The sequence below is a fragment of the Apaloderma vittatum genome, unplaced genomic scaffold (genome assembly GCF_000703405.1).
Source record: "Apaloderma vittatum isolate BGI_N311 unplaced genomic scaffold, ASM70340v1 scaffold10569, whole genome shotgun sequence".
Lineage (NCBI taxonomy): Eukaryota > Metazoa > Chordata > Aves > Trogoniformes > Trogonidae > Apaloderma > Apaloderma vittatum.
This window is the reverse complement of record NW_009735818.1, coordinates 55,852-81,121: the sequence shown is the minus strand read 5'-3', so window position 1 is coordinate 81,121 and position 25,270 is coordinate 55,852. Positions and strand designations below refer to the sequence as shown.

The 25,270-nt window shown below is 38.1% G+C and overlaps 1 protein-coding gene across 1 annotated transcript in view; it reads right to left on the bottom strand.

The window, feature by feature from the left end:
* Positions 1–318: 318 nt before the first annotated feature.
* Positions 319–25,270, bottom strand: part of ANO10 (anoctamin 10) — a gene marked incomplete at its 3' end in the record, with an annotated part of 79,399 nt that continues 54,447 nt past the window's right edge. The window contains exon 11 of the mRNA XM_009876741.1: positions 319–435. Coding sequence (XP_009875043.1) covers positions 319–435 — 117 coding nt within the window. The remainder of the gene's footprint in view (positions 436–25,270) is intronic.

The window sequence follows — 25,270 nt, the reverse complement described above, 5'->3', positions numbered from 1 at the left end:
AGCTGTCTGAAAAGGAAAAGCATTTTCCTGGTGTTGACTCACATACATTGATGGGTTGAAACTTCCAGCTCTCTGCTCCACTTCTTGAGCAGCAATGGATTAACAGAAAATGGAGCAGTACCTGAAACACTACCACATACAACCCAATGTGCAGAAGTAAACCAGTGCTGGGTTTTATCTAGTTAGTTCTCTGGGCTGTACAATGTACCAGTGACCACTCCTATTTTATCCACCTAAAACAAAAGCAGAACCCTCCTAGTTTATCTTTCCTTCAGGACACCGATGCCTTTCATTGTTCTACATGTCAGTAGCTCTTACCTGCTGTTTGAGAGCCTCTAGAGATTCAAATTCCAATTTGTCTAGTTTTATCTGGATCTCCCGTGGTTTATCCGGAATTATAAATGCCATGATAAACTTTATTGCTAGTAGCAAGTGCTGGAAAAAAGTAAAAAGAAAAATATTGTTCTATAGAGTTTGAAGCATGGAGAGAATAGCATAATATGCTTTCCAAATTTTAGTAATAGAGATATAAACAATTATTTCTTGTGACAAGTACAACACAGATAGCACACTATAACCATACTGAGCCTCAGCTACTCATTTTTTTCTATTTACAGTCATTTATAACTATAATATAAACATACACAATTTGGTTTATTTTCATAATGATCCTATTTTCACTATGTACTATGAATTTCTAATTTTGAATTTGTGATTCTAGATAAAATAATAGCTTTTAAAACACACTATTCGTGCACAGAAATTGAATCATGGCACCTAGCCCATATAGTTTTATAGTGAAATGTTTACATACATATTCACACACATATAAATATAGTTACATATAATTAGATGCATTTATAACAACATACATACATGTATGCACACGTATACATATATCATGACACACAAAAAAGCAAGGACATTTAAAAAAAACCGAACAAACAGAATTTCTGCATTAGAGAAGTTACTGAAAATCAAAAGCTCTCCTGAGAAAATATCAGAAGAGAATAAAATAAAATAAAATAAAATAAGGTATGATCTCTAAAGAAGTGGCACGCTCATGGATAGAAACTTGTTAGGAAATGGAGAAATATTCCACATATCAGATGCCAAATTAGCCATAATTCATTACCAAATACTAAAATCTTATTTAAGAGAAAACAAGAATGAGGTTCTGTTGAACCTAGTCTTTGGCCAACCTTTAAATTTCACTTAAGCACACACCATTCCCTACAGCTCACCAAAAATAAGCATCAAACTGTCCAGTTAGCGGTTTTATTTCTTCATTTATGTCAGCTATACACATATATACACATATCATCTATACGAAAATCATTAAATCTTTATTTTATCAAGGGCGAAGCTAAAAATTACACTGCATGTTTACAAGCAGGAACTTGCTCCTGGTGGAGAAAACCCTGACCAATATAAGGCAACACTTAAATACATGTGCTCAACTTAAAGTATGTGCTTAAGTGCACTGACATGATAATACTCAGACATTTCAATGTCAGAGCTACTTATCAAATTTCTTTGATATTTTAATAAAATGCTCCTTTCCAAAAGACATTTTGCTGAACTACGTGACCTTGATGCACTTGGGCATGTGAATAACAACAGACCAGACCAAAAATCCTCGAGATTCTAGAATTAGGTGAGCAAGAAGCTGGCAAAAACATCACACGCTTTGCAGGAGTGGTAGTGAAACTCTGAACAAGCCAATTCCAATAAGTAAGAGTTAAAGTAAGAAATTAGATAATAGTAACATGTAAAAGAAAAACTACAATGAGCCATACATGAAATTATTTTAAAAAAATGTATTACAGAAAAATAGTTCGTAGGGCCAGGAAACAAATTATTAGTACAATGAATAATAATTTAACAAGGTGAAAGGAAGGCTGAAAATTAATACAATGCTAATACATCATCAATGAAAACCTAAACACAGATTAAAAGATTAATGAAGCAATTAGTATGTCTGCTGTGTAATACAATGGCTAATACTGTATTATTAAAAAAAAGTTATGTCAACAGTAAAACATTCTCCCACTCATACAAATTTTCTTTTCCCACTCAAGTGTCTGCTACTAAAGAACTTTTCTTGCAAGAAAAGTGATGGCAAACAACGTTGGGTTTTGCTAGAAATATGTAACAGTACATCTATGTTTCAGAGCTAGCATTTAAAATGGAAAAAGGTAAAAACTTGAAGACAATAGTAACAAAATAATATAAGCAATACTCCTATGTGTAATAGAGTAGTAAGGAATCACAGGCTGAAGGGGAATAGCTAATGTACAGATAAAGTTTTGGTTTGGAAACAGGAAATTAAGGATAGCGAATTTAAAGGAACTCAAAACTAGATAATAGAATCGGGTAAAATATCATACTTAAGGCAAATGACTGATAGAACTAGCAGAAACTAAGGGATCTGGAAAGTTACAACAGACATTTCAATGGAAAAAAGCCTTAGTAGCACACAAAGTAGCTTCTAGCTGCCCAAAGTTCTCTGGACTAGTGTTCATCTCACTTTGTTAAACAAAAGAAGAAAAAAAATCTTATGTTGTGATCATACTAAGGAACTAAGATCAAATTTTGGAACTTTAATGGTTTAGCCACCGTCTCTTGAAGAGCCTTGAAAACATAAGCCATGCTAGTAACTTTACACAGACTTCAAAGTAGCTCCAAATCCAAATAATTTTAAAGAAAATAAATCAAAATCATTTCATGGAAATGTAAATAATATTATGGTGGACAGAGGCCAACTAAGTTTTCCCCATTTTTAACAGGGGGTGAGAAGAATAGAAGAAACATCTAAAGAAAATGGAAATAAAACCAAGAGAAACACTGCAGTTAATCCTGGAAAACAGCGTAGTTCTTTTCAGTAGATCTAGAAGGGCAGTGTGTTTTAACCACTTCCACCACGAGAAGAGGTTTATTGCTGCATTCAATAACCAGAGCCCAGCACTTAGCAGGGTTCTGGAGATGTGGGGGTTTTGGCAACAGACTACCCGTTACACGTACTGAAAGAGGCGTTTAGCACAAACTAGCTTCTTCTCAGAAGAGTTTTCCTGCTAGCACAACTCCCAGCCTGCAAACACGAGGATAGAGCCTTGAAGGTAAAGACAGAACCTCTGACTGAGAAAGCCTTCAAGCCACATAGGGCTCAAAGCTGGAGTGCAGGTGGGGAAAGTCGTTACTTTTGCTTGATCTACGGTCACCCCCTTCCCCTGGGTATCTACTATGGGCCACCGTCAAAAAAAGATGACTGGGTTAGGCAGACCTTTGGTTTGTCCCTCAGAATAGTTTTTGTTATGCTCTTTTTCCTCCCATCAAAACAAGGCTTTTATCAGTCTTAAAGTGCTCAGAAGGGTGTGGGATGCCCCTGTGTGCAAGAGTGTGACCTCAGAAAATACACTGGATTTAACAGACTGCAAATTCAGTTCATTTCCACCTCACACCTACCAGTGACCCTGAAGAAAAAGACATCAGAGCAACAGTCTCCCTTGGATAACTTCTCCAGCTGTTGCCATTTGCAAATTAGGAACAACATTAATGAAACGGGAAAGGTAATTGGCAGAAATTATGGATGTGGGTCATATGATTCATAAGGGTCATATCTAATTTTATTAACAATTTATATTGCATTCTGGAACTGTCATTTAACTAAAAAAATGTAAGGGAAACTGAAAAAAAAGTAGAGAGATAAGTAGTTGTGTTCACCATGTCATTTATATTCCGTGCTGATTTATCTTAATCTTGTTTTAGTGTAATTCCTACAAGACAGATCCACAAAAAGGAGACATCTGCTTTCACAAAAGAAATGTCTTAAGAGTACAGGATAAATCACCAGAAAAGACAGCAAAATTCTATTTTCCTAGTGTAAAGATACATTAACACTAGCAAGAATATATTATAAAAATAAAGTCTGAAACTTTATCCACACTTGCTCCACAACTAGTGCAAAGGTACTTGTTCGATAGTAAAATTTCCTCATAGAGTTAGGTGTGGGGCTTTTATTAATTTATTTTGGAAATTTTTTTTTGTTAAATTGGGTTACAAACCCAACAATTATTTCTAGCTGCAACCATTAAAAAGTGGTGGTGTTGCCAAGAACATGCCCTTCATGATTAGAAGAGGACTTACTTCACTACGAGCAAAACCTGGGACAACACTTGCGCAAGCTGTGAGCTCTCCAATGCCAACAGCCAAGTCCCCTCCTAGTTTGCAACCTGCCAAGCGGGCACAGTGAGAAACAGCAACGAGTCTCCCCGCCTTGAAAACTGTAATGGCATCAAACCCTCTGTGGCCTTGTGCCAGGTGCTCAGAGAACCAGAATTACAATTTTGTTTTGCAAATTTGCCATTGACAAGAGGAGAAGCAGCAGCTGCGTTTTGCAGCACCAAGTCCTCAGACTCGTCTTCTCTAAAACAGAAAATGCAAATAAAGGTTAAATTCCTGGAATTGTGAAAAGCTAATTTGATTTCTATAGCAGTCTTAACTGCAGTAGGTCCTGTTAAAATCTACTCAACTGGGAAAAGAAAAAAAAAAAAGGAAAAAGAATATAAGCAGTAGCTGTGTTGCTGGTTAGCTGATAAAGTGTATTCCAAATCTAGTAAAACTTTGTATCAAAGGACTATTTTAGAATATCATATTTATACAAACTTTCAATTAAAAATCAGAAATCTGGACCTAGTCCAGCCTAGAACCGGTACATACTACGAAACAAGCTGGTCACTGGTTACTAACCCTGTGCAGGCAATGAACCCTACCCAAAAGCTAACGCCTGAGGACAGCACAGGGCTCTGAACCCCTGCTCTCTGCTGGGATATGGAAAAAGCTTTTGCAAAAAGCTGTCAGAGCAGAAGGCAGAGAGAATCTTTGCTAGGACTCCAGGTCACGGTATTCTATCACTAAACGAAGCCAAGATCAAACACAGAGCAGACTGGCCCCCAAAAAATTTCTGTCTTCCTGTGGCAATAGTTTGTAGCTTTGTGAGTCTTGCAACTTTCTGAAAGTAGAAAAAAGGCAGGAGGAACGTGAAAAATAATTCTGTCAAGGGAGTGATACAGCCAAATAAAAATTTCCATAAAGTTCAGGAACTTAAATTAAATTGTCTTTAATAAACAGCAATAAAATAAATTATGAGCAAATATTTCTGCAATATACATAAAAAGAAAGCACAACCAAAACTCCCTTTCCACATTTAGACTGAACTGGTGTCATTACAGCGTCTTGCTAGTGGAGCACAATCATCACAGCCGAGGGACTTCAAAAAGGGCCTTTCCTCTGCTACTCTGATAAACGCTGTTTTTAAAACCTCATATCCCATATACTAGTATGGAATTTTTGTTAAATGGGATGAAATCTGCCATAGCAAAAAATTCTGATATCCCTTTCAAAAATTCATTTTATCCACAGACACATTCAAAATGTGGGGGGTGAGTGTAAACGATATAAAAACGTTGTTACTTCACGTTGGTTCTATTTCAAGGCTTCTTCACATCTCCAGCTTGAGGCTTTGTCTTCCCACAGATGTACCCATGCACACACTCACAGTCAGTCCGGAGACCTGCAGCAATCCGCAGGCTCCACCCACCTCATTTATCCCCAAACCAGCATAACCCATCTCTCCCTCATTGCAGCCAGAACAAGCTTCCTCCTCCTCCTCCCTGTCAAAACTCAGGGACACCCCAGGGCCGAGGTGCAGCCCTTCCACCTCTGCCCGCTCCAGCACGGCCAAGTCCATCTTGGCTCTCAGCTCGGACAGGTGAAGGGTTCATGTATTTAATTGCGCTGCTCTAAGTGTCTGCAAAGCACATAAACCAAAAGTGTTTCACAAATATTTATGTAAAAATGCAAAACCTTAAAACTTCAAACTTCAAACAAACCACCCTAAATATCCAGCAGGGTGAGTTCCAGACAAAGCCCTTACAACGTGGCTGAGATAGATGTAACTAAACAGAAGCTTATTACAGAGTAAAACTTTGAAGACTCCTGAACAAGAGACTAACACATAAGACAACACAAAAGTTTTTAAAAAAAAGTAAAGATAATCTCTTAGGAAGCAGCTTCCGCACTCGTGTTTCCAGGAAGTAACTGCAAAAACAATGGGTTAAGCAAAGCAAAAAATAAAATACTGCAAACCTCAACTCCTAGTGAGGGAACTCATCTCTTCTGCCCTTACATATTTTTTGTACTCTCCTTCCGAGAAGTTTTCAAGAAAGCTCTACAAGACCAACTGGAAAGCAAGCAAAGCAAATCGCTCTTACTTAAGAAACTTAGTCCTGCTCTTGGAAAGCCCCGGGAAGTATTTAAACAAGACATGACTTTAAACACAGAGTTGTCAGGGGAAATCTGCTAAATAAATAAATATTTGATGAATGCACATGCTAATGAACCTGAAAGAGCAAGTAATCTGACGACCGGGAACTGACCTGCTGGAAAGCTGCATAGGGGAAAGGGACCTGGGAGTTCTAGTGGACAGGAGGATGACCATGAGCCAGCAATGTGCCCTCCTGGCCAAGAAGGCCAATGGCATCCTGGGGTGTATTAGAAGGGGAGTAGCCAGTAGGTCGAGAGAGGTCCTCCTGCCCCTCTCCTCTGCCCTGGTGAGGCCACATCTGGAATATTGTGTCCAGATCTGGGCCCCTCAGCTCAAGAGAGACAGGGAACTGCTTGAGAGAGTCCAGCGCAGAGCCACAAAGATGATAGAGAGAGTGGAACATCTCCCTGATGAGGAAAGGCTGAAGGAGCTGGGTCTCTTTAGCTTGGAGAAGAGGAGGCTGAGGGGTGACCTCATTAATGTTTATAAATATGTCAAGGGGGAGTGTCAGGAGCACAGTACCAGGATCTTTTCAGCAACGTCCAATGACAGGACAAGGGGCAATGGGTACAAGCTGGAACATAGGAGGTTCCACAAAGTTTTTCACTGTGAGGGTGACAAAGCCCTAGCACAGGTTGCCCAGGGAGGTTGTGGAGTCTCCTTCTCTGGAGACATTCAAAACCTGCCTGGACACGTTCCTGTGTGACCTACTCTGGGTGATCCTGCTCTGGCAGGGGGGCTGGACTAGATGATCTTCTGAGGTCCCTTCCAACCCCTAACATTCTGCGATTCTGTAATTCTGTGAATTTCTTTATCTTATGTCACCACTGCACCTTTTAGTAATTAAATATTTTTAAAAAACAAGTTTTCTAACTATTTATAGATTATTTTACTGATATATAAACCACAGCTGTTATACATCATATTTAGTCACTAATGTAGTGAAACATTACCCTGTCTTACTAAGTTTTTTGAAAAGATTTAGATGTCCAACTGTTCTCTGTAATTTTTTCCAACAATAACAATTAGGATGTGAGGCAGCCCAGAAACCTATTAGAAATTCTGTCACCAAGTTATTACTGAAAAAAAAGCCACTGGTTCTTTATTTCTTTTAATTTACATTATCTGTTCAAGCCTTTTTACACATTTTTTATACTGAAATTTTTAAGTCTCCTTTCAGATTACCTTTTCAAGACTCAAGTATGAAAAACAAGGGGCAAGATAAAGTGGTTTATTTACATACCCAAGCACCACTTTCTCCTCTCTGCAGGCAAATTGCAATTTTTGTGTCTACCACTAAAAATTCTACATTTAGCAGGTTCCAGAAATGCCTACTGAAAGAAAAATTCCTATGTAAAAGAACTTCTGATATCAATCTTGTACACTGCATCTTGGGAAAGAACAGTTATCCCAATCATCTTATTTTATAAACATAGCACATCCTGTGACCAGAAGCATTTTATGATACAGCACACTTGTGAAACTGTCTCCATAGAAGTCACTTATAAAACTACAACATACACAAATGAGTATTTCAGACACGGTACAGGACATGATTTTCCTCATATTTCTTTCATCCTGTAGTCAATTCAAAAGTCATAAAAAAGTTCTATAGGTGTAAAATTGGCTTGGGGCTTGAGCGTATTTGCCAGTGGTTAATCGTGCAGTCTGGAAAGCAGCACAACAACACACCCATCTCTGTGTTATCATTTCATAATCCTGAAATGTTGTGGCACAACTCTTATTCTCAGTTCATGGGTATTGTTTAATAGGAACTGGGATAAGAGTTGCCAAAAGCCGAATTAGCTAATGCTAATGAGCAGCAGAGCTCTGATCACGCTCTGAAATAAATTCTAAGTCAAAAGCCGAAAGAAGGCTGTCCATGGAATTAAAACTGACAGAAAGATTAATAATGAGCCACATGAAGCACCTCTTAGCTGATTGCTAACATTACATATTGGCTCCCATTCTGACAGGTATAGTTTATTGTCAAAATGTCCTCATGTTCCACATAACAGGTAAAAAAATATTTGCTATTTTCTATTAATCTACAAAATTTAAACTTCTTTCCACCTTTAAGCCATGTATTTTTCTCTATTATGTAATTATGTGTTGTAAGGCATCCTGTTTGTCAGGACTCAGATATTCCTCCTTGGTTATGTGACTGGATGTCCTGGCATTCCTAAGGAAGGGTTTGAAACTACTGTAAGGCAGTTCAGCGATAAACAGAAATTGTCACCTAACATGGGAATCACAGATTTTGAGAACTCTTTGCTCCTGTCTCAATTAAACCTTTTTTTGTCCTAGCCCACACTGAAATAGACAGGTATAAAACTCCCAGTTGAGTTTTGGAAGACACCAAAATGTACACATACAGAAGTAAAACCACTATACTTTAATATGCCTTACAGACAGTTTTCCCAAGAAACATATATTGGTTCTGGATATTGTGAGACAGTATTTGCCAATCTGGCTTTTTTCTTCAGTTTATGCTAGGTAAAAGTGATGTTGCATCTATATTAGAATTTAAACTGTTTTAAACATGAAATTGAGGGGTGGTTTTGTTGTTTTGACAGCAAGTAAGACAAAATGTAACTGGAGCTTAGTTTTGAGAGCAAAGTCTCAGTCAGTTGTACTTCAGAGATGATATACAAGTTTTTAACTGTGAATAACGAGGCCTCCAACCACATGCATCACATTATATTTACCGATATCTGCTTATTTCTCCTGCAACTGCCTGGCTTTACAAACAACTGTCTTACAATGCTTTCAGAGCTGATTCACAAGTACATTATTCCTACTGAAAAATCTGTTCACCTCGTAACACCAAGTAAAGAAATGCATCTGACTAAACACATTTAAACCAAAACATAATATTTCATCATACTGCAAATGCATCTTGATCAAATGATTCAAAATCTTAGCGTAACACAGTTTTCCTCTGTGAATCCATCCTACTTTAAGGGGTGTACTTTACACTACTTCTGTTTGAAGCTGGAAGTACATTCTGTAGGACACAGCACATTTTTTAATCCAGACCAGAAGGTAAATCGTGCAATGTTAAGTAATGAACAAAATGTCACAGTCATGACTCATCAGAGAAAAATAACAGCATTGCAATACATCACAGTGTAAGTGGCAGATTAATTGTGTCTCTATTCCTGTGCAATTTTAATCAAAACAAATTAATTGTATTGGGTACAATAAACTAGCTAATCTGAAACAGTTCTGTAGGGAGAAATTAAATTAACAATATTCATGCTGGAAACTCACCACCTGCATTTTTCCTGTTAAATCTCGAGGGTTTCTTTCATCAGAACTATCCAAAGTCTAATAATCTTTTGCTTTTCAATAAAGGTCAGTAGAAAGTTTTCCATTCAGCTGAAGTATTTTAATTAAATATTGCAGCAGGTGTTTGGATATACTGCCAACTCCTGAAAAGCTTGCATAAATGCCAACTCCTGAAAGTCTTGTATTAAACCAACCAAAAAAACCCTGTACATCTTCAAGGCCTCTTTATCTGTCTTTTCTGTAAAAGGGTATTCACAAAATGACATACAATTTTCTCTGTTTAGTAACACCACTACCTGCTCTTGCTATAAAAGAGTTCAGAGTCAAAGCTGTTGCAAGCTAGCTATTCAATTCTCATCTCAATTTTGCAGCCATGGCAAATCTCTGCAACACAGCACAGTCCAGAGTTTAGACTTATCTGCTGGCCTGCTTCAGCTCATTTGGGAATATAACTGGTCTGCCCAAATTGACAAAAAGAGAATGTTTAACTCTGTGTTCAATTCACTCTTGAGACAAAATTCTGCAATTAACGTAGATTCCTTTGTGACATGCGTTTGAATTTTTCCCCAATAACGCAGCTCCCAGCTTCAGCTCTCCATGCACTCACAAAAAAGCAGCAGCAGCCTATGAAACACTTGTGGAACCGCTTACATCCTTAAGGAACGCAAAGCTGACTGAAAGGTGCAGGCTCCAGAACAGAGGTGAAGGAAAAAGAGAATTGGAGAGACAAAGAACAATCTTTGGTCTCCACAGTGGCAGTGAGTGATTACATCATTCTATCATCTGAGAATCTGACTCAGAATGTGAATCTCAACGTGAAGACTAGGAGGCAGTAACTCTGTGGGATACGCACAGCTGCATCGGTGCAGTACTGTTCTTGAAAACTAGACTTCTATCAGCATAATCCAACGTTCACTGCTTGACAGCTTCAGTGGGCATCTGGGACACCTCAAAAACCAGCACTATGGAATCAAGAAGAGGTTCTCAACTGAATTCTGATGTATGAGGAGAAAGGAATACCAGCAAAAATTATAATACAGTAACAAAGCCTGTTATTCACTTATTAGCTTCATTTTTTTCTAAGACTTGTTAGTTTGGCCTTTGAAACTACAGGCAGAACAGAATACCAACACATTAATCTCAGCAGTGTAACAGCTTTGGCAACGCGTGGTGAGTACGACTTCTCATCTCCCAATAAATAGCAAGTCTGAAATAAAAAGGAAAAAAAAAGTACTATTTACAGATTAAATTAGAATTTCAAGACCATTTGGGAGGCAACTTCTAGCAAGGGCTTAGCATCACCTTGTTGCTATGAAACATTATCGCAGAAATAATTAGCCATAAAAACCTGCAGCAGACTCCTCCTCTGGCTGAAATGATCTCAGCTGAGAAGGCCACTTTCAATTCAAGATGAATTAAGTAGCAGTTCTGAACATGACTCCAAAAGATGCCTCAAGCATCTTAAATGGGAAATGTTGAGATGTCAGACAAGATCTTGGACCAGTGACCAAATCTGAACAGGTCCCTGAGTAACTATAACACAATATACAAGCAGAGACAGGTGGGAAGCTGAGACTTTTCACACATGAATCTCAGCAGAGCTGACCAGTGCTACCACAGGAATCTGAAAAGTCCAAGGACTGAAGGAAGAAATGATCTGTGTACCTGTGACTGGTGTGCTACTCATTTTTAAAAGGGGTAGCATGAGACAAAAAATGACTACGTTTCAGCTTCAGAATGCATTCTAGGAATGAGAGAAACCTGTGAAGATGCATTACCTCAGTACTGGGATCACTTCTTGCAATAGTTTTTTGGCCCTGCTGTACACAGGGTGGATGGTGTTGCAGTATATCCTGCACACCTTAAGTCTTGAAGTAGTCTTGAGTCTGCACAGATAGACTTACAAAGCCCAGATATTTATTTCCTGAATCTTGGGACCATTTCTACTTATTAATTTTCCTTATGACCAGACTGAAGAGTGATTCTGTTTCTTCTCTGAGTTAAGAAAATGCTGGAAATGAAAGTATTCTATAGCTTTTCCTTCAGCTTCTAGGTGGAGCAAATTGATGCTCTTTTTGGTGTTAAATGCGCATAAGGAGAGTTCTTCAGGAAAAATGAGAATCATCACAGAATCATAGAATGGCCTAGGCTGGAAGGGACCTCAGAGATCATCTAGTCCAACCTCCCTGTTTTGGGCAGGGACGCCATCTCTCGACTAGATCTGGCAACACATGGGGTCCGAGCGGGAATCGAACCCGAGAAGAGTATGGGGAGAGATGAAAGGACGCAAATGTACAGGACTGAGCAAGCCTGGTGCACAAGAAGGGCAAGGCTGCTGCTGCAAATAGAGCATGCCTTGGAATCCACTACCGCTCTGTCAGCTTCACTGTCCTCAGACCGCAATAAGAGCCAGCTCACCATCTCCAAGACCTTCTGTCTCCAAAAATGCCAGGATGACTCCTGAGGTGCAGAGGCAGGTGATAGCATCTAAAAATAGTCATTCCTGATGAATTAATGCAATTTGTCTTAAACACATACACTCTTCTCAAAGTGAGATCATTGAAGAACACAGCAGTTCAAATATTGTATCCAGACACAGACTCCCTCAACAGTCATGTGAATCTTAATAGAAAAAAAGTCATAGCAGAGTGAACAGGCAAAACGTAAACAAAATTTGCAGGATTCAAAATGTTACTTTGCTGCCATTTTGCCTTTTTTTGAAGTCTTTTAAGAGCTGTTACTTCAGAGAAGAAATCCCTAAAACCTCTTGGTCTAGAATTTATCTTTTTTTTTTTTATATACGCTTGATCAAGCGTTCATTGGCAAGCCAAACACACACATTCTTATGTATAAAAGCAATATTCTCCACATAATCAAAAAGGTTAAAAAATACAATGAAGAACTTGTCCTGGAATGCTTGAGAGATCTGGCAGTACCTGAAGTTGTGTGGGGCCTTGTGACATAAGAAGAATTATCTTCTAACACAGAAAACTGTCACACAACATTCCTAAAAGGCTGAAGTTATGTCAGATAACAGACTCATAAATCCGTCTTGCTACCTCACACTCTTTTTCTAACATCTAGCATTTTAACAGTTGGACTCAATGATCTTAAAGGTCTTTTCCAAACCTTATGATTCTGTGATTTTTACCAGGAGAAGAAATATCAGTATGTGTCAAACACAGGGAAAAAATTTCCCAGTCAAACAGCACTCAAAAAGAAAACCTTGAAGCATGACATAAAAGTATTATGAGGGGGAAAAACCAAAAGTGTATATTTTTCTTTTAACCTAGAAGAATAATATCTTTCTTTGAAAGTCCTGAATGGTTCTGGGTTAGACAGGATGACTTTGCTGTATACAGCAATTTAAAATCCATTACTACGATGAATCATTTCAGCATCACAGTTTCTTAGATCTCTCAAGCCAAAAACAATGTCTTTACCAGTCAGCAGATATATACAATGAAATTCTGTAGCTTTATTCATTTCCAATGGGAACAAGCATATTATCCTGTCATTTCAAACCCGACAAGTATCTGGATCCTTTTCAGAATTTGCAGGGATACCAAATGCAAACTACAGAGGTATCAAACGCTGTACTGCTTCTGGTTTTGTATTACATGTTCATGCAGGCAACGATTTATTTTTTCCCGTCTAAAATCAGTTACTGTGTTTCAAACACTGTATGATTAAGCATACTACACATGCATATTGCCATATTTTATCCTGACTCAGGTGTTTAGAAATTTGGAGGTTTTCCACTGTTGTTTTGCAGGGAAATGGACTTTTTTGTTTTAAAGTAACTTTGCATCTTTCCATGTTACATTTGCTTTTTTTTTTTTGCCCAACTTCCCTCACATAGACAAAAAGTATTAAGTAATTTGGTTCAAAACAAAAGCATGTGAGGACCACTCAAGATTCTTCTGAAAATGTATGCCAGTCTTTAGAATCATTATTCTTCCAAGATCACTTTGAAATCAAGTAAATTGTGAAAGTTCCCTTGTCAGCTTGGGTTGCCTGAAGTGAATACAAAACATGTTATAGAATTCTAAAATATCATAGAATCATGGTTTGAGTTGGAAGGGACCTTGAAGATCATCTAGTTCCAACCCCCCTACCATGGGCAGGGACATCTCCCACTAGATCAGGTTGCTCAAAGCCCCATCCAGCCTGGCCTTGAACACTTGCAGGGACGAGGCATCCACAGCTGCTCCAGGCAACCTGTTGTAGTGTCTCAACACCCTCATAGAAAATAATTTCTTCCTAATATCTAACCTAAATCTATCCTCTTTCACTTTGAAACCATCATCCCTTATCCTATCGCTACACACCCTTGTAAACAGTCCCTCTCCGCTTTTCCTGTAGGTCTCTGTTAATTACTGAAAAGCTGTAATAAGGTGTTTCCAGAGCCTTCTCTTCTCTGGACTGAACAATCCCAACTCTCTCAGCCTGTCCTCACAGCAGAGGTGCTCGAGCCCTCGGATCATCTTTGTGGCCTCCTCCGGACCCACTCAAGCAGGTCCATGCCCTCTCTGTGTTGGGGCTTCAAAGCTGGATGCAGTACTGCAAGTGGGGTACTGATATATGGCGTATGAAAATGATATGAGGTATGAAAATCCAATTTCTAAAGGAAAGAATATCATTATATTAAGTTCTACTTAATTTTGCTGCTATAACACCAAAAGAGGTACAAGACAGGTAAGTTTTACAAAACAAACAAAATACAGTTGCATTCATCAGAGAGGTGCTTTGTCATCTTGTTCTGTCAGAGGTTTGATTCCTCGATCTCATTAAGGACATGGCAGGTTGTTACGGGTAATATTTCTAACAATGCGCTTTTGAGGGACACAAATTTAATTTATTATGGCTGGGTTAGAAGTTCACCTTGCACTTTCCTCCTCTTTTTTTTATTCCCCAATACACCAGCAATCTTATCTTCACATGGTCTATTCAATTTTTTTTGCCCTTTGATTATTTTTCTTAAAGCTTAAATATATACAGCTGACCTTTATTTTAATTTAAATTCTCCATCACGCTTTTAGAATATTGTTATCTTCGAGTGAACTTGTAGCTTCACAGTAAAACCAGTCTTTTGCGCATTGTCAGCAACAGGATATGCTTAATAGGATGAATTATGGGTCTCTCTGTTGAATCTGTAACTTGCACAGCTAGTTCTCAACATACAGCTTTACAAAAAAGCACTCTAATGACTTCTGTTGTAGACCAAAGCTCGTAATGTTCTCAGCCACATTCTCTACACCTGATGTTCCAGCGAGATTATAGCTATTCACATAATTAATGTGCTGTCCCTGTATAATACAAAAAACTGACGCACAAGACCAGTCATTTGCATCCAACACACCAACCCTGGCCCATTCTAAACAGGAGATGGTAACAGTTTGGCATTTAGGCTGATTACAAGAAATCTGAAGATTCAACCACTAAGGAACTTCTGTAAATAGAAAACCTAGGGTGAAAGTTCACATTTTGTTTTCAAGTGTTGCACATGTCTTCTCTTTCTAGCTGTTTGTACAGCAACAGCATTTTTAAAAAGGTTCATTTAAAATCATACAATTTTATGAATATATAATGCCACTTGTAACATTACATATGGATCTGTTTTTCAGAATGCCTACTTGTCTCCCTTAAACAAAGAGAAGGAATAAAGACAGCTATTACTTGCTTCAAATCTTATGCATATTTTCTTTACATATGACATTTATATATGCCTTCTGAAAGTAACACTGGTTAGACTGGGAGAACACTGATAATAAGGAGAGTGATCACTTCCTTTTTTCCATAAGGCAATACAGAGTTGCAAAAAATGATTTTGCCAATAAAACTTCCAACTAAATATGAACGATTAAAAATAACAAGGCTGATCAAAGCTCCAGGCTTATTTCAATGTTCTCTCTTTTCCCGCCCTCCAAGTCTATGTTCAACAGCTTCACAACTAACAGGTTTGAAATCCCAACCAGGTTTGCCACCTGAAAAGCATATGTTGTCATCCTCAGTCAATAACAGATCTAGGAGAGATGACTGCACAAGCTGCATTTCCTCTGTAGTGCATCACATTCTTTCCTTATATGCAATTAGATGCTTCCCAGTGGACAAGGTCATTCTTCAATGACAAGTATTAACTTTTGTTACAATATCCTAAACAAAAGATCTTTTTTTTAAATGAAGTAAAGTTACTTTACTCACCTAAGGAAACTAAAGTAATCCCTTGTACCTGAAAGTGCTTACAACTGAGCAATAAACTCCGTTACAAAACCAAGGTTTTTAAATAGATTAAAAATGCTTTCAAGAGTACTAGCTTTGTTTATATCTTGAATGATATAACCAACACAGCTCCCAATCATAAAGGAATAAACTTGCATTTCCTTGCTCATTAACTCTACTTAAGCTTAAATAGCCTTTGCCTCTTGCAGAAGCCAGCTGAGAGGAGCAGCCTTCCCACTAAGCACACGGAAGTGCAAAGCGTGGGTCATGTCCTGCATGAAGATGGGCAGGAGCATATGGCAATGACTGACATAGAATTCCTAATCTGGTTCTGTGCAAAAGGCCATTTTAAATCAGAGCAGCTAGGTACCCGCGTGTTCCTCAGTCCCACGTCTTTCACAGCAATGGCTCAGACCGAAAGCTGCCACTGCAAACACCACCGCTTTGACCAATCACAAAGCCTTCAACTCTCAACTCCAAACAAGCAAGAAGGGATAGATTTAGGATTACGGATGAACGGTGAAACACAAACTCATCTTGATGGCTCCTTTTTTAAACTTTAACACTAATAGCAATCTTTAATTTTTCCTGCAAAACTCATTTAACTATGAAGTTAAAACCTGTATGCCACATACCATAGCAGCACAGGGCACAGAGGCAGAACAAGACTAAAAGTGGAACACGTCTTCCTCCATATGGATCTCAGGAAGCCCTTCCTCACCCAGTGAGTGCTCAGGCACTGGAATTCACTGCCCAGGGAAGTGCTGGAGTCACTGTCCCTGGAGGTGTTTAAGGAGAGGCTGGATGTGGCACTTAGTGCTGTGGTCTAGACAATGTGATGGTGTTGGGTCATAGGCTGGACTTGATGATCTCAGAGGCTTTTTCCAGCCTCAACAATTCTGTGCTAGAATACCAAATATTATCAAGATGGAGCAAGAACTTCAGCAATAACTTCAGAAATTAAAACCAAATTGCAATCCCCTATTCCCACAAACCTCAGAGCATGAGTTTGGAGATCATATGCTGAAAACCAATTTCTGAGAAAGAGTCAGAATGCTCTAGTTTTGTTGGCACAACCAGCAGTGCTCTAATTCTGATAAATCAGGTCAACGCTACTTTCATATATACATGCAAATGTTTGAAATCAGAAATTTCTATTTTAAAACTTCTGTCTTACTACACAGTATTTACAGTTTGTCCAAGTATTTGGGTCATTGAAACAGACAAGAATTAATAAAAATTACCCTGAAATTAAAAGCTAGACATGTAAAGTTGGATTAAGACTTTTTTTTGTTGAGTAAAAGTAAAAAGAAAAAAATCCTGTATGATTTTTTTTTTCATCTAAGTTTAATTATCTAATAAATCGAGCTTAGCCAAAGCTACACGGTCCCCAGATGGCAAATTGTTCCGTTCCAAATGAAGGCAGGAAAATGCTCTGCAGGTGCCTGTACATCCTCCTCGCCCATACAAAAGCCTAAGCAACTGGCTTCACACAGATATTAGCTTTCCGTAATTAAAGGTTAGAGGAGACTTCTGTTTTCCAATTTATAAAAATTTAAGATTCAGTGCTGTAGAAGTCTCAGAGTTGAACTCAAGATTTTGTTAACTATTTTTCTATAAACAGTGTTGAGACTACAACAACTGATATTATTTTAGGAAAAGTTCACATACATGTTTTGATGTTTTCAATCTCAATCACTTCAAAATTACTGTATTCTGACTTAAATCACTGGATTATAAGGACATAAACCTTTTTCTGAATTTTTGACTTCTGCTGGGGGAAAAAAAAAATCACAGCAAGCTGCATCTTCACTAACTCAGACACTACTCTTAATAGTAAACATGCAAAGAAAAATTCATTTAAATTTCAAGCTTTTTGTTGTTGTTTTTGCAGAAAATGCTGATGAAGTCTCCAGAGGAGAGAGCAAAAAAGGTGTCATACATCAGTCACTGAACTAACAGATGCTATGCCACAGCAGCTGGGTGGTAGGGTCTGGTAAACCACAATTTCTTAGGAAAGAAATGACAGTTAACGGCAACAGAAGGCCATGTACATTAATTAAAGGCACTGTAACCTTAGTAACCTCATGGCTCCATTTGGCTAAAATGCAGTAAAGTTCAGCCTTACTGCTCTGACACTCTCATAGCTGTTAACTGGACGCCAGCGATTAACTGTGAAGTCTTCATATGAATTCATACGTTATTTTGACAATTTCAGTCATGGCTCTGTAAGCAAGATACTACCTCACTGTCTGTCTGGTCCATCTCAAACATTTGCACATGCACCTCAAAAGAAAATCAGGAAGGATCTATCATTTTTCAAGCTTCTGGGATGAAATTACACAACACTTCTTCACGTAAAATAACATTACTCACTTCCTTCACTTTCCCAAAATACAAAGATCACTTTGCTTGCTGGATCTCTCTCATCATCACCCAGCTATACAGGCTGCTCTCTTGTTAAGGATACAGTCACAGAATCATTTAGGTTGGAAAAGACCTTTACGATCATTCAGTCCAATCATTAACTTGGCACTGCTCACCACTAAACCATGTCCCTAAGCACCACATCTATGCGTCCTTCAAATACCTCCAGTGATGGTGACTCAACCACTTCCCTGGGCAGCCCGTCCCAATGCTTGACAAGGCTTTTGGTGAAGAGATTTTTCCTGATATCCAATCTAAACCTCCCTGGTGCAATCGGAGGCCTTTTTCTCTTGTCCTATCACTTGTTATCTGGGAAAAGAGACTGACACCTGCCTCCCTACAATCTCCTTTCAGGTAGTTGTAGAGAGTGATAAGGGCTCCCCTCAGCCTCCTCTTCTCCAGGCTAAACAACCCCAGTTCCCTCAACTGCTTGTCATACGACTTGTTCTTGAGACCCTGCGCCAGCTTCGTTGTCCTTCTCTGGACACATTCCAGCACCTCAGTGTCTTGCTTGCAGCGAGGGGCCCAAAACTGAACACAGGATTCGAGATGCAGCCTCACTGGTGCTGAGTATCGGGATGCAATCCCTGTGCTGGTCCTGCTGGCCACACTGTTCCTGGTACAGGTCAGGATGCCGTTGGCCTTCTTGGCCACCTGGGCACACTGCTGGCTCATATTTAGGTGGCTGTCAACCAACTCTCCCACACTGTCTGTTCTTGCTGAAAAGTGAACTTTCATCACATTAGTGTGAGTCTCCCATCAGCAAACATTTAATGTTGGTTTTATCAGTTCAACAGCCCCATGATTACACGGCTAAAGAATTACAGAAAAGCAAACACACAAACAAAAGTTCACCTGCACAGGAGGAAGGCCCAGGTAACAAGAAATTCATTCTAATTAAAAATAATGAAGAGACAAAGGAATCTGGGATAAAAGCAATATTCTGAAATTGCTAAGTAGGTGTTCAGACATAATTTTCTCGTCAGATGCACTCCAGGAATTTCTGATCAAAATAGGTAACCTGCAGTATCACCACACACTTCTACCTATCCTCTTCTAGCCTATCTACTGTCCAAACTCCCACTGCAGACCAGTGCAGTCAAATGTGCCTTTAGAGTAACACATTAAATTAGGAGTCCAACGCATTTTCAGAAAGTTTAAGTCAATTTACTGGTAAAGCCTCTCGGCCATTAGTATTTCCATTTTAGTATTTCCCATCAACAAGTCAAATGCAAACATTTTAAGATTCATTAGCCTACAGCAACCCCAAATGCCAGGTTCTTGATTACCTTCTAGGTTGTTACATACTGCTCCATCTCTTAAGCTGAAAGAGGGATTACAGTATTATAAAAATCACTTAGAACTTGCAACATAAAATAAACTATTCCTACCATCTGTTATAACGGAGCAAAACTGTTTTCCCTGCTCTATTGCTGAAAAAAAGATTGAGGTCACTCCACTTCCCCAGTGCTATGCAGCAAATTGGAAGTGCAGGCTATATTAAAATATTGAAATCGAAGGTTCCTCATTTCATGACAACTCTACATTATCTTTTTAATAACCTGGATGCACAATGACACCGGCACATAAGTTTCATATCCTGAGAATTCTAGGACTACTCTAATTCTTGAGACTGTAAATATATTTTTAAAATGTATTATTAGCTACACCATTATTACTTCAGCACCCAGGTACCTCAGCTGAAGAATCTGGCCTCTGCCTGAGATAGTTAAGACAGTTATTTCAAGTGCTTCAGGTCAATAAGTCAATACAACTACATTCTTGTAAATGAGGCCAGGATTTCTCATGAGGTTTTACCAATAATTTCCGAAATATTACATTATTCCTTCCATACTCTTTTGTCTTACCTAAAACTGCAGATCCCATTACTTATTTTTTCATTGTTTCTAAGAGTCTCTATGCAAATAAAACTTAACACACATCCAGCTGGAAAATGAAAGCCCTTCTACAGTGCCATCTTATTTATTGTTAGCAGAATGCAACAATCAGAATTAATTTCGTATCAAAATTAAAAACAGTAAGCTCACTACACAACTAATAAAATAGTTTTAAATAGGTTTATTCTCTCATTTCATTATTTTCTCATGCAAATACTTAGACAGGGTGCTTAGGCCAAATTCTCTTTTCCCTCACAGCTCTATTTCTGATAACAAGCATTGAGGTCAAAAACATTAGAAAACAACAGTAGGACACTCCTTCAAAAATATGTTGTATTTCGGCTCAAACAAAAGTATCTAAAAATATAAAAAAGATATACAGAAGAACAAAATGAAGATCACAGGTAAGTATGTTGCCTATATTCAAGTTCGATAAGAGTGGAAATCTGTTTTGGAGTAGCTTCAGTTGGGTGCTGTGGTGGACAGAACCTGTGATGAAGGAGAAAAAGAAGGATCTTGCAGTCAAAGCCAAGACCTATTCTGGGCTCAGGCCTGCTCATCCATTTCCACAAAATTTGGATATGCTATACAAAGTCTGGATATGCCATGCATAATTTGCTTCTGTAATTGGAGCTCTTAGCTGTTTTATACAATATTACAAAGTTATTTATCATTTACAATGTAAGATTCAAGGATGAAGAAAACTCATAAATAAGAGGGGAAAGAAAAACCCCAAAATGTCATGGGCCAGGAGAGTTAAAGGAACAGAAGTTTACATTTCTGCATGAAATTATCAGAGGGAAAAAAAAAGTATCACCACTTTTGTTTTAACAACTGATTAAAAAATTACATTCTAGTTAAGTTACGTTAAGGCTTCAGTATGTATTTTTCAGTATGATGAAAAAATAATTAGAGATAATGAAAGAGCAATTTGAGTTGTCAATTACAGGCATAGGAAAAAAAAAAGTAGGGTAAAGCTTACTGAAGTACATATTCCATGTTCTCACCCATGCACTGTCCCCAACAGACACATTTTTTTTAAGATCTACCTATCCTACCATAAGAAAATCAAACATAATCACAGCCTTACCCATGTCACAGATGTGTACAAGTGTCACAGATATATACAAGCAACTATGCATGACTTCAGTGCAAGCTCCAAGGATAAAATATGCAGAACACATCCCCCCCTTAAAAAGCACAAAGCCACTTGAAACTCACTCCCCTTTACTATGGCTGCACATTCAGTTTGTCCACACACAGGTACGTCTCAGGGGAACAGGAGCACATCACCAGGTTATGACAAAATCCAGAGCTGTAATGTTGTTTATGGTGACGACACATGAATCAAACCACGGCTTTATCAGAGCACAACAGAATTCCTATGAGACAGAAGGAGGTCATAAACCACCACACAATTTTAATGAGTAAACACCTTTCTGTCTGTCCTAATCTCTACAACAAACACCAGTCAGTAACTCTAGGCTCTCCTCTTCACGCAGTATGACACCTAATTCCAAAAAGATAACTGTGATACTCTTGGCAGAAAAAAAAGGTGATGCAAACCAAAAAGCTAATGTCAGCCTCTTTGTAGGATCAAGCCAGAATGCTCCCATATTGTAAATAAAAGGTTTTTTCCAGTCATTTTAAACTTACAACTGTCTACATATCAAACTTCTAACATATAAACTCTATCTTGGAAAATATTTTTGTTTTTATCCACTCCACTTACTTAGTGTTGAACAAACACCACTCAAGGCTAAAAAAATGTTATCCAGGTATATACAATTACATATTGAAACTACGCAGATTTAACATACATGGACCTTCTGGTTTACCACACCTATGGCAACGTGCAGCATTCTGCCTTATTCACTATGCTGCTTATGAAGTACTTTAATAACTGGCTTTCATTAAGTCTAAAAAAAAAAAATATAATGATGTTCCCAAGATTTCAGTACTGTACTGCTTGCTTTAGAAAACTTCAAAAGGTCCCTTACTTGTTAAACTTGTAAAACAACACTTAGGAGAGTATCTGTAGTGTCCGTAATAAAGTACGTGTCTGTAATGAAATCTATCAGATATCAATAATAATGTACCAATCACATTATCACCATTAACAAGCAACAACTTGTTGCCGAGTAAAAGCTTGCAAAAAATCATACATGCACGGTATACATTGTTACATTGTTCTAACCTTCTAATTCTTTGATAAACATAATTTAAGTTCTCACTTGCAAAATTTTTGAAGCATTAGCCTGTCATCTGAATACAGCTCTTAGACTTAATTATTTCCAAGTTGTTCAGACTTACTGCTTAATGGAAAACTAACAACTCAAAAATTTTTGTGATGTGGTGCATCCCCTTTGACGATAAAGTTAAATATGTTCCCTCAATAGTGACAAATTTTAACAAAAGAAGCCAACAGGACAAGTGAAGCACTTTCTGAATGCAGCTATAAATAAGTTACTGTAACCTGGACATGACAGCACTAACAGAGGTGCAGTCTAAACCTTTTTTCCTTCCTTCAGAAAAAGGGAGAGGGAGGAGTGGAGGCAGGGTGTATGTTGGTCAGGTTACTTGAACTGTGTATTATGGAATGAGTTATTTTGTATATTGCTCATTTTAATGTTGAGTTATTCTTCCAGATGGAGACAGTTAAATGAATTCTTTTTTGTTAAGGGACTTATCTTTTCTATTTAAATTCTGCCTATCTGTGTGGAATTAAGCAAATTTTTTTCATCCTTTTCCACAGAACCTGAGAATAGAGGCTTTTTCCCACCTTCCTTCTTATTTAAACAACTGTTGATATTTGTGATGTGGTTTATCACAAAAAATACCCCAAAAGCAAATACCTTAAAAAGAATATCCCAGAAGTCAGAACTACATACCACAGCTAGAAGATATTCCAGTCCCTTCGACCTTGTCTTCAGTGGAGGAAAAAACCACACAATAAAACCCACTCTGTGCTCAAGTAAAACAACCTAAGTTAACATCCTACTGTAAACAAAGTAGCTTTTGGTCATTTAGCACGAAATGAATGAGCTCAGTTGAATTAGGCAAAGACCAGACTTTTATGCTAAAATCTTCTGAGATGGTGAGAAATCATTAAGGCGTGAGCTCACAATGTACTGACATGGCACATCCCAGCCACACTGGCACCCTATTAATTCTAGTGCTTTGCAACTATTATCTGCACCTTTTGGTTCAAGAAATTGGGGCAGTGAGATAGTTCACATGACTGACGCTTCCCAAGAAGAGGATGACCAACAAGAAAGATGGGAGCCTGGACTCCCAAGGTTGCCTATTATAGCAAATCAACATTGATAGTTGTGAAGACCACGAATCTAATTATTTTGCATGCTGGTTTTGTAATTCTGTTTTTGTCTCATCATGTATGCTTCTGCAACAGGATTAATTAAGCCCAGGTGCCAGCACCCAGGCCACTGCCCCTCCTGAAGCAACGGTATCATTTTTAACTTGTGTTAGGGACTTATCAACTTTGCCTCCTGTTCGTCTCATGAAGCTGTCATCTTCACCTCTCTGAAGGCATCCAAACAAATCATAGCCCCTCTCAGGCCAGTTAAACTATCACTATTCCACTCCAACACAAAGTGGAAGACTACTAAACACAATATAGATTATCATCATTTATCAGGTCTATTCTAGAAAATTACAGGTTAGCAAAGCCCAGCAAAAATTAATACCCCACCAATGGGGATACTGAGGATTATTTGTTCATCTATTTATTTATTTATTTTATCTTCTTAACAGCACTTTCATTTTACATTTTGGTTTGTTACATCTTTATTTTAAAGAAGGAGAGCACTGACCAATTTGAATATAAGTTAGGCAGTCAGCCACTCATGGCCAGCACTTAGGCAATTGGCTATTCTGGTTAAGTACTCACTAGATGGAAAATGCTCAATTCGTGGTTCAACACCTACTGCTCCTCAGCGTTCTCAGGTAAATAAGCGTCTTGCAGGACACATCCACTTTGCAGTCCATTAACTAAGAAGTTCTGTATTTCAAGGACAGAGTTTAAAGAAAAAAAAAGAAATAGGTCCTTCCCACATTTCCTAACTACAAAAATCCCCTGTGTTAATATACAAACACACATCCTTCCATTACACTGTGTTTGATATTCTGTTGCAATCCCAAACATCTGAAGGTTTCACATTACACCTTGAAATTAGTAACATCTTGAAATTAGTGAGATGTATGGTACGCTGCAGTCCACCAATATTTTTCATTGGCAGAATCAAAATCCTGACCTTAGATGAAAATCAAGCTAGAATTCATAGATTTTCATGAAAGGGAAGCCATACAAATGAATTATTGGGAGCCACAGAAGTAGCATCTTCTCTTCATAAAAGAGACACTGATTTTTTGAAACCAGTTCAAAAGCTAATGACACAATCTCCTGAAACAGTTTTGGCTGAGCTTTGTTCAAGGAAGGTCCAGGGAAAGGAACTTTAATTCCATCAGAGAACTGCAATACAATCATTATCATGTGTTTACCAGCAAATCAAAATACTCCTTATAAGAACTAGCATCTACCATCTCCTTTTACTTCATCCCTTGTAACCAAGAGGTTACATACTGGGGCTTTCTGAAAAGAGATCCTTGACATGCTATTTACAAAGAATAGGCTTTATGAATTTCTAAATAAAGCATTACATATTACTGTTACAGTTGTTTCACAGCACAAGTTTTATAACATTAAAGATGGCAGGAACAAACAACTACAGAAATACATGTACAGGATATGATCTATTGAGTTCTTTTGGAATTTATTTGTGCATACAGGTGTCAGTCACCTGAAACTATTTTAGAAGTTCGCATTTCAAAATATCGTTTCAGCTTTACTTCCCCTCACCATTATTAATGTTACTGGGGCTTTTTCTCTCTCTCGCTCTTTTTTTTTTTTTTTTGAAGCATTTTGGTCTGGCGTCAGAAGGTACTTTAAATTGTTACAAGTGCCTCTTTTGCATCCATATTTAGCATGTCTAAGAGAAAATACTGTCAATCAAGTCTGACTACCGACCATACAGGTCATGAAAGGAGTTGCATACCTAAACAATGGGGACAGAGTTATTGTATTTAG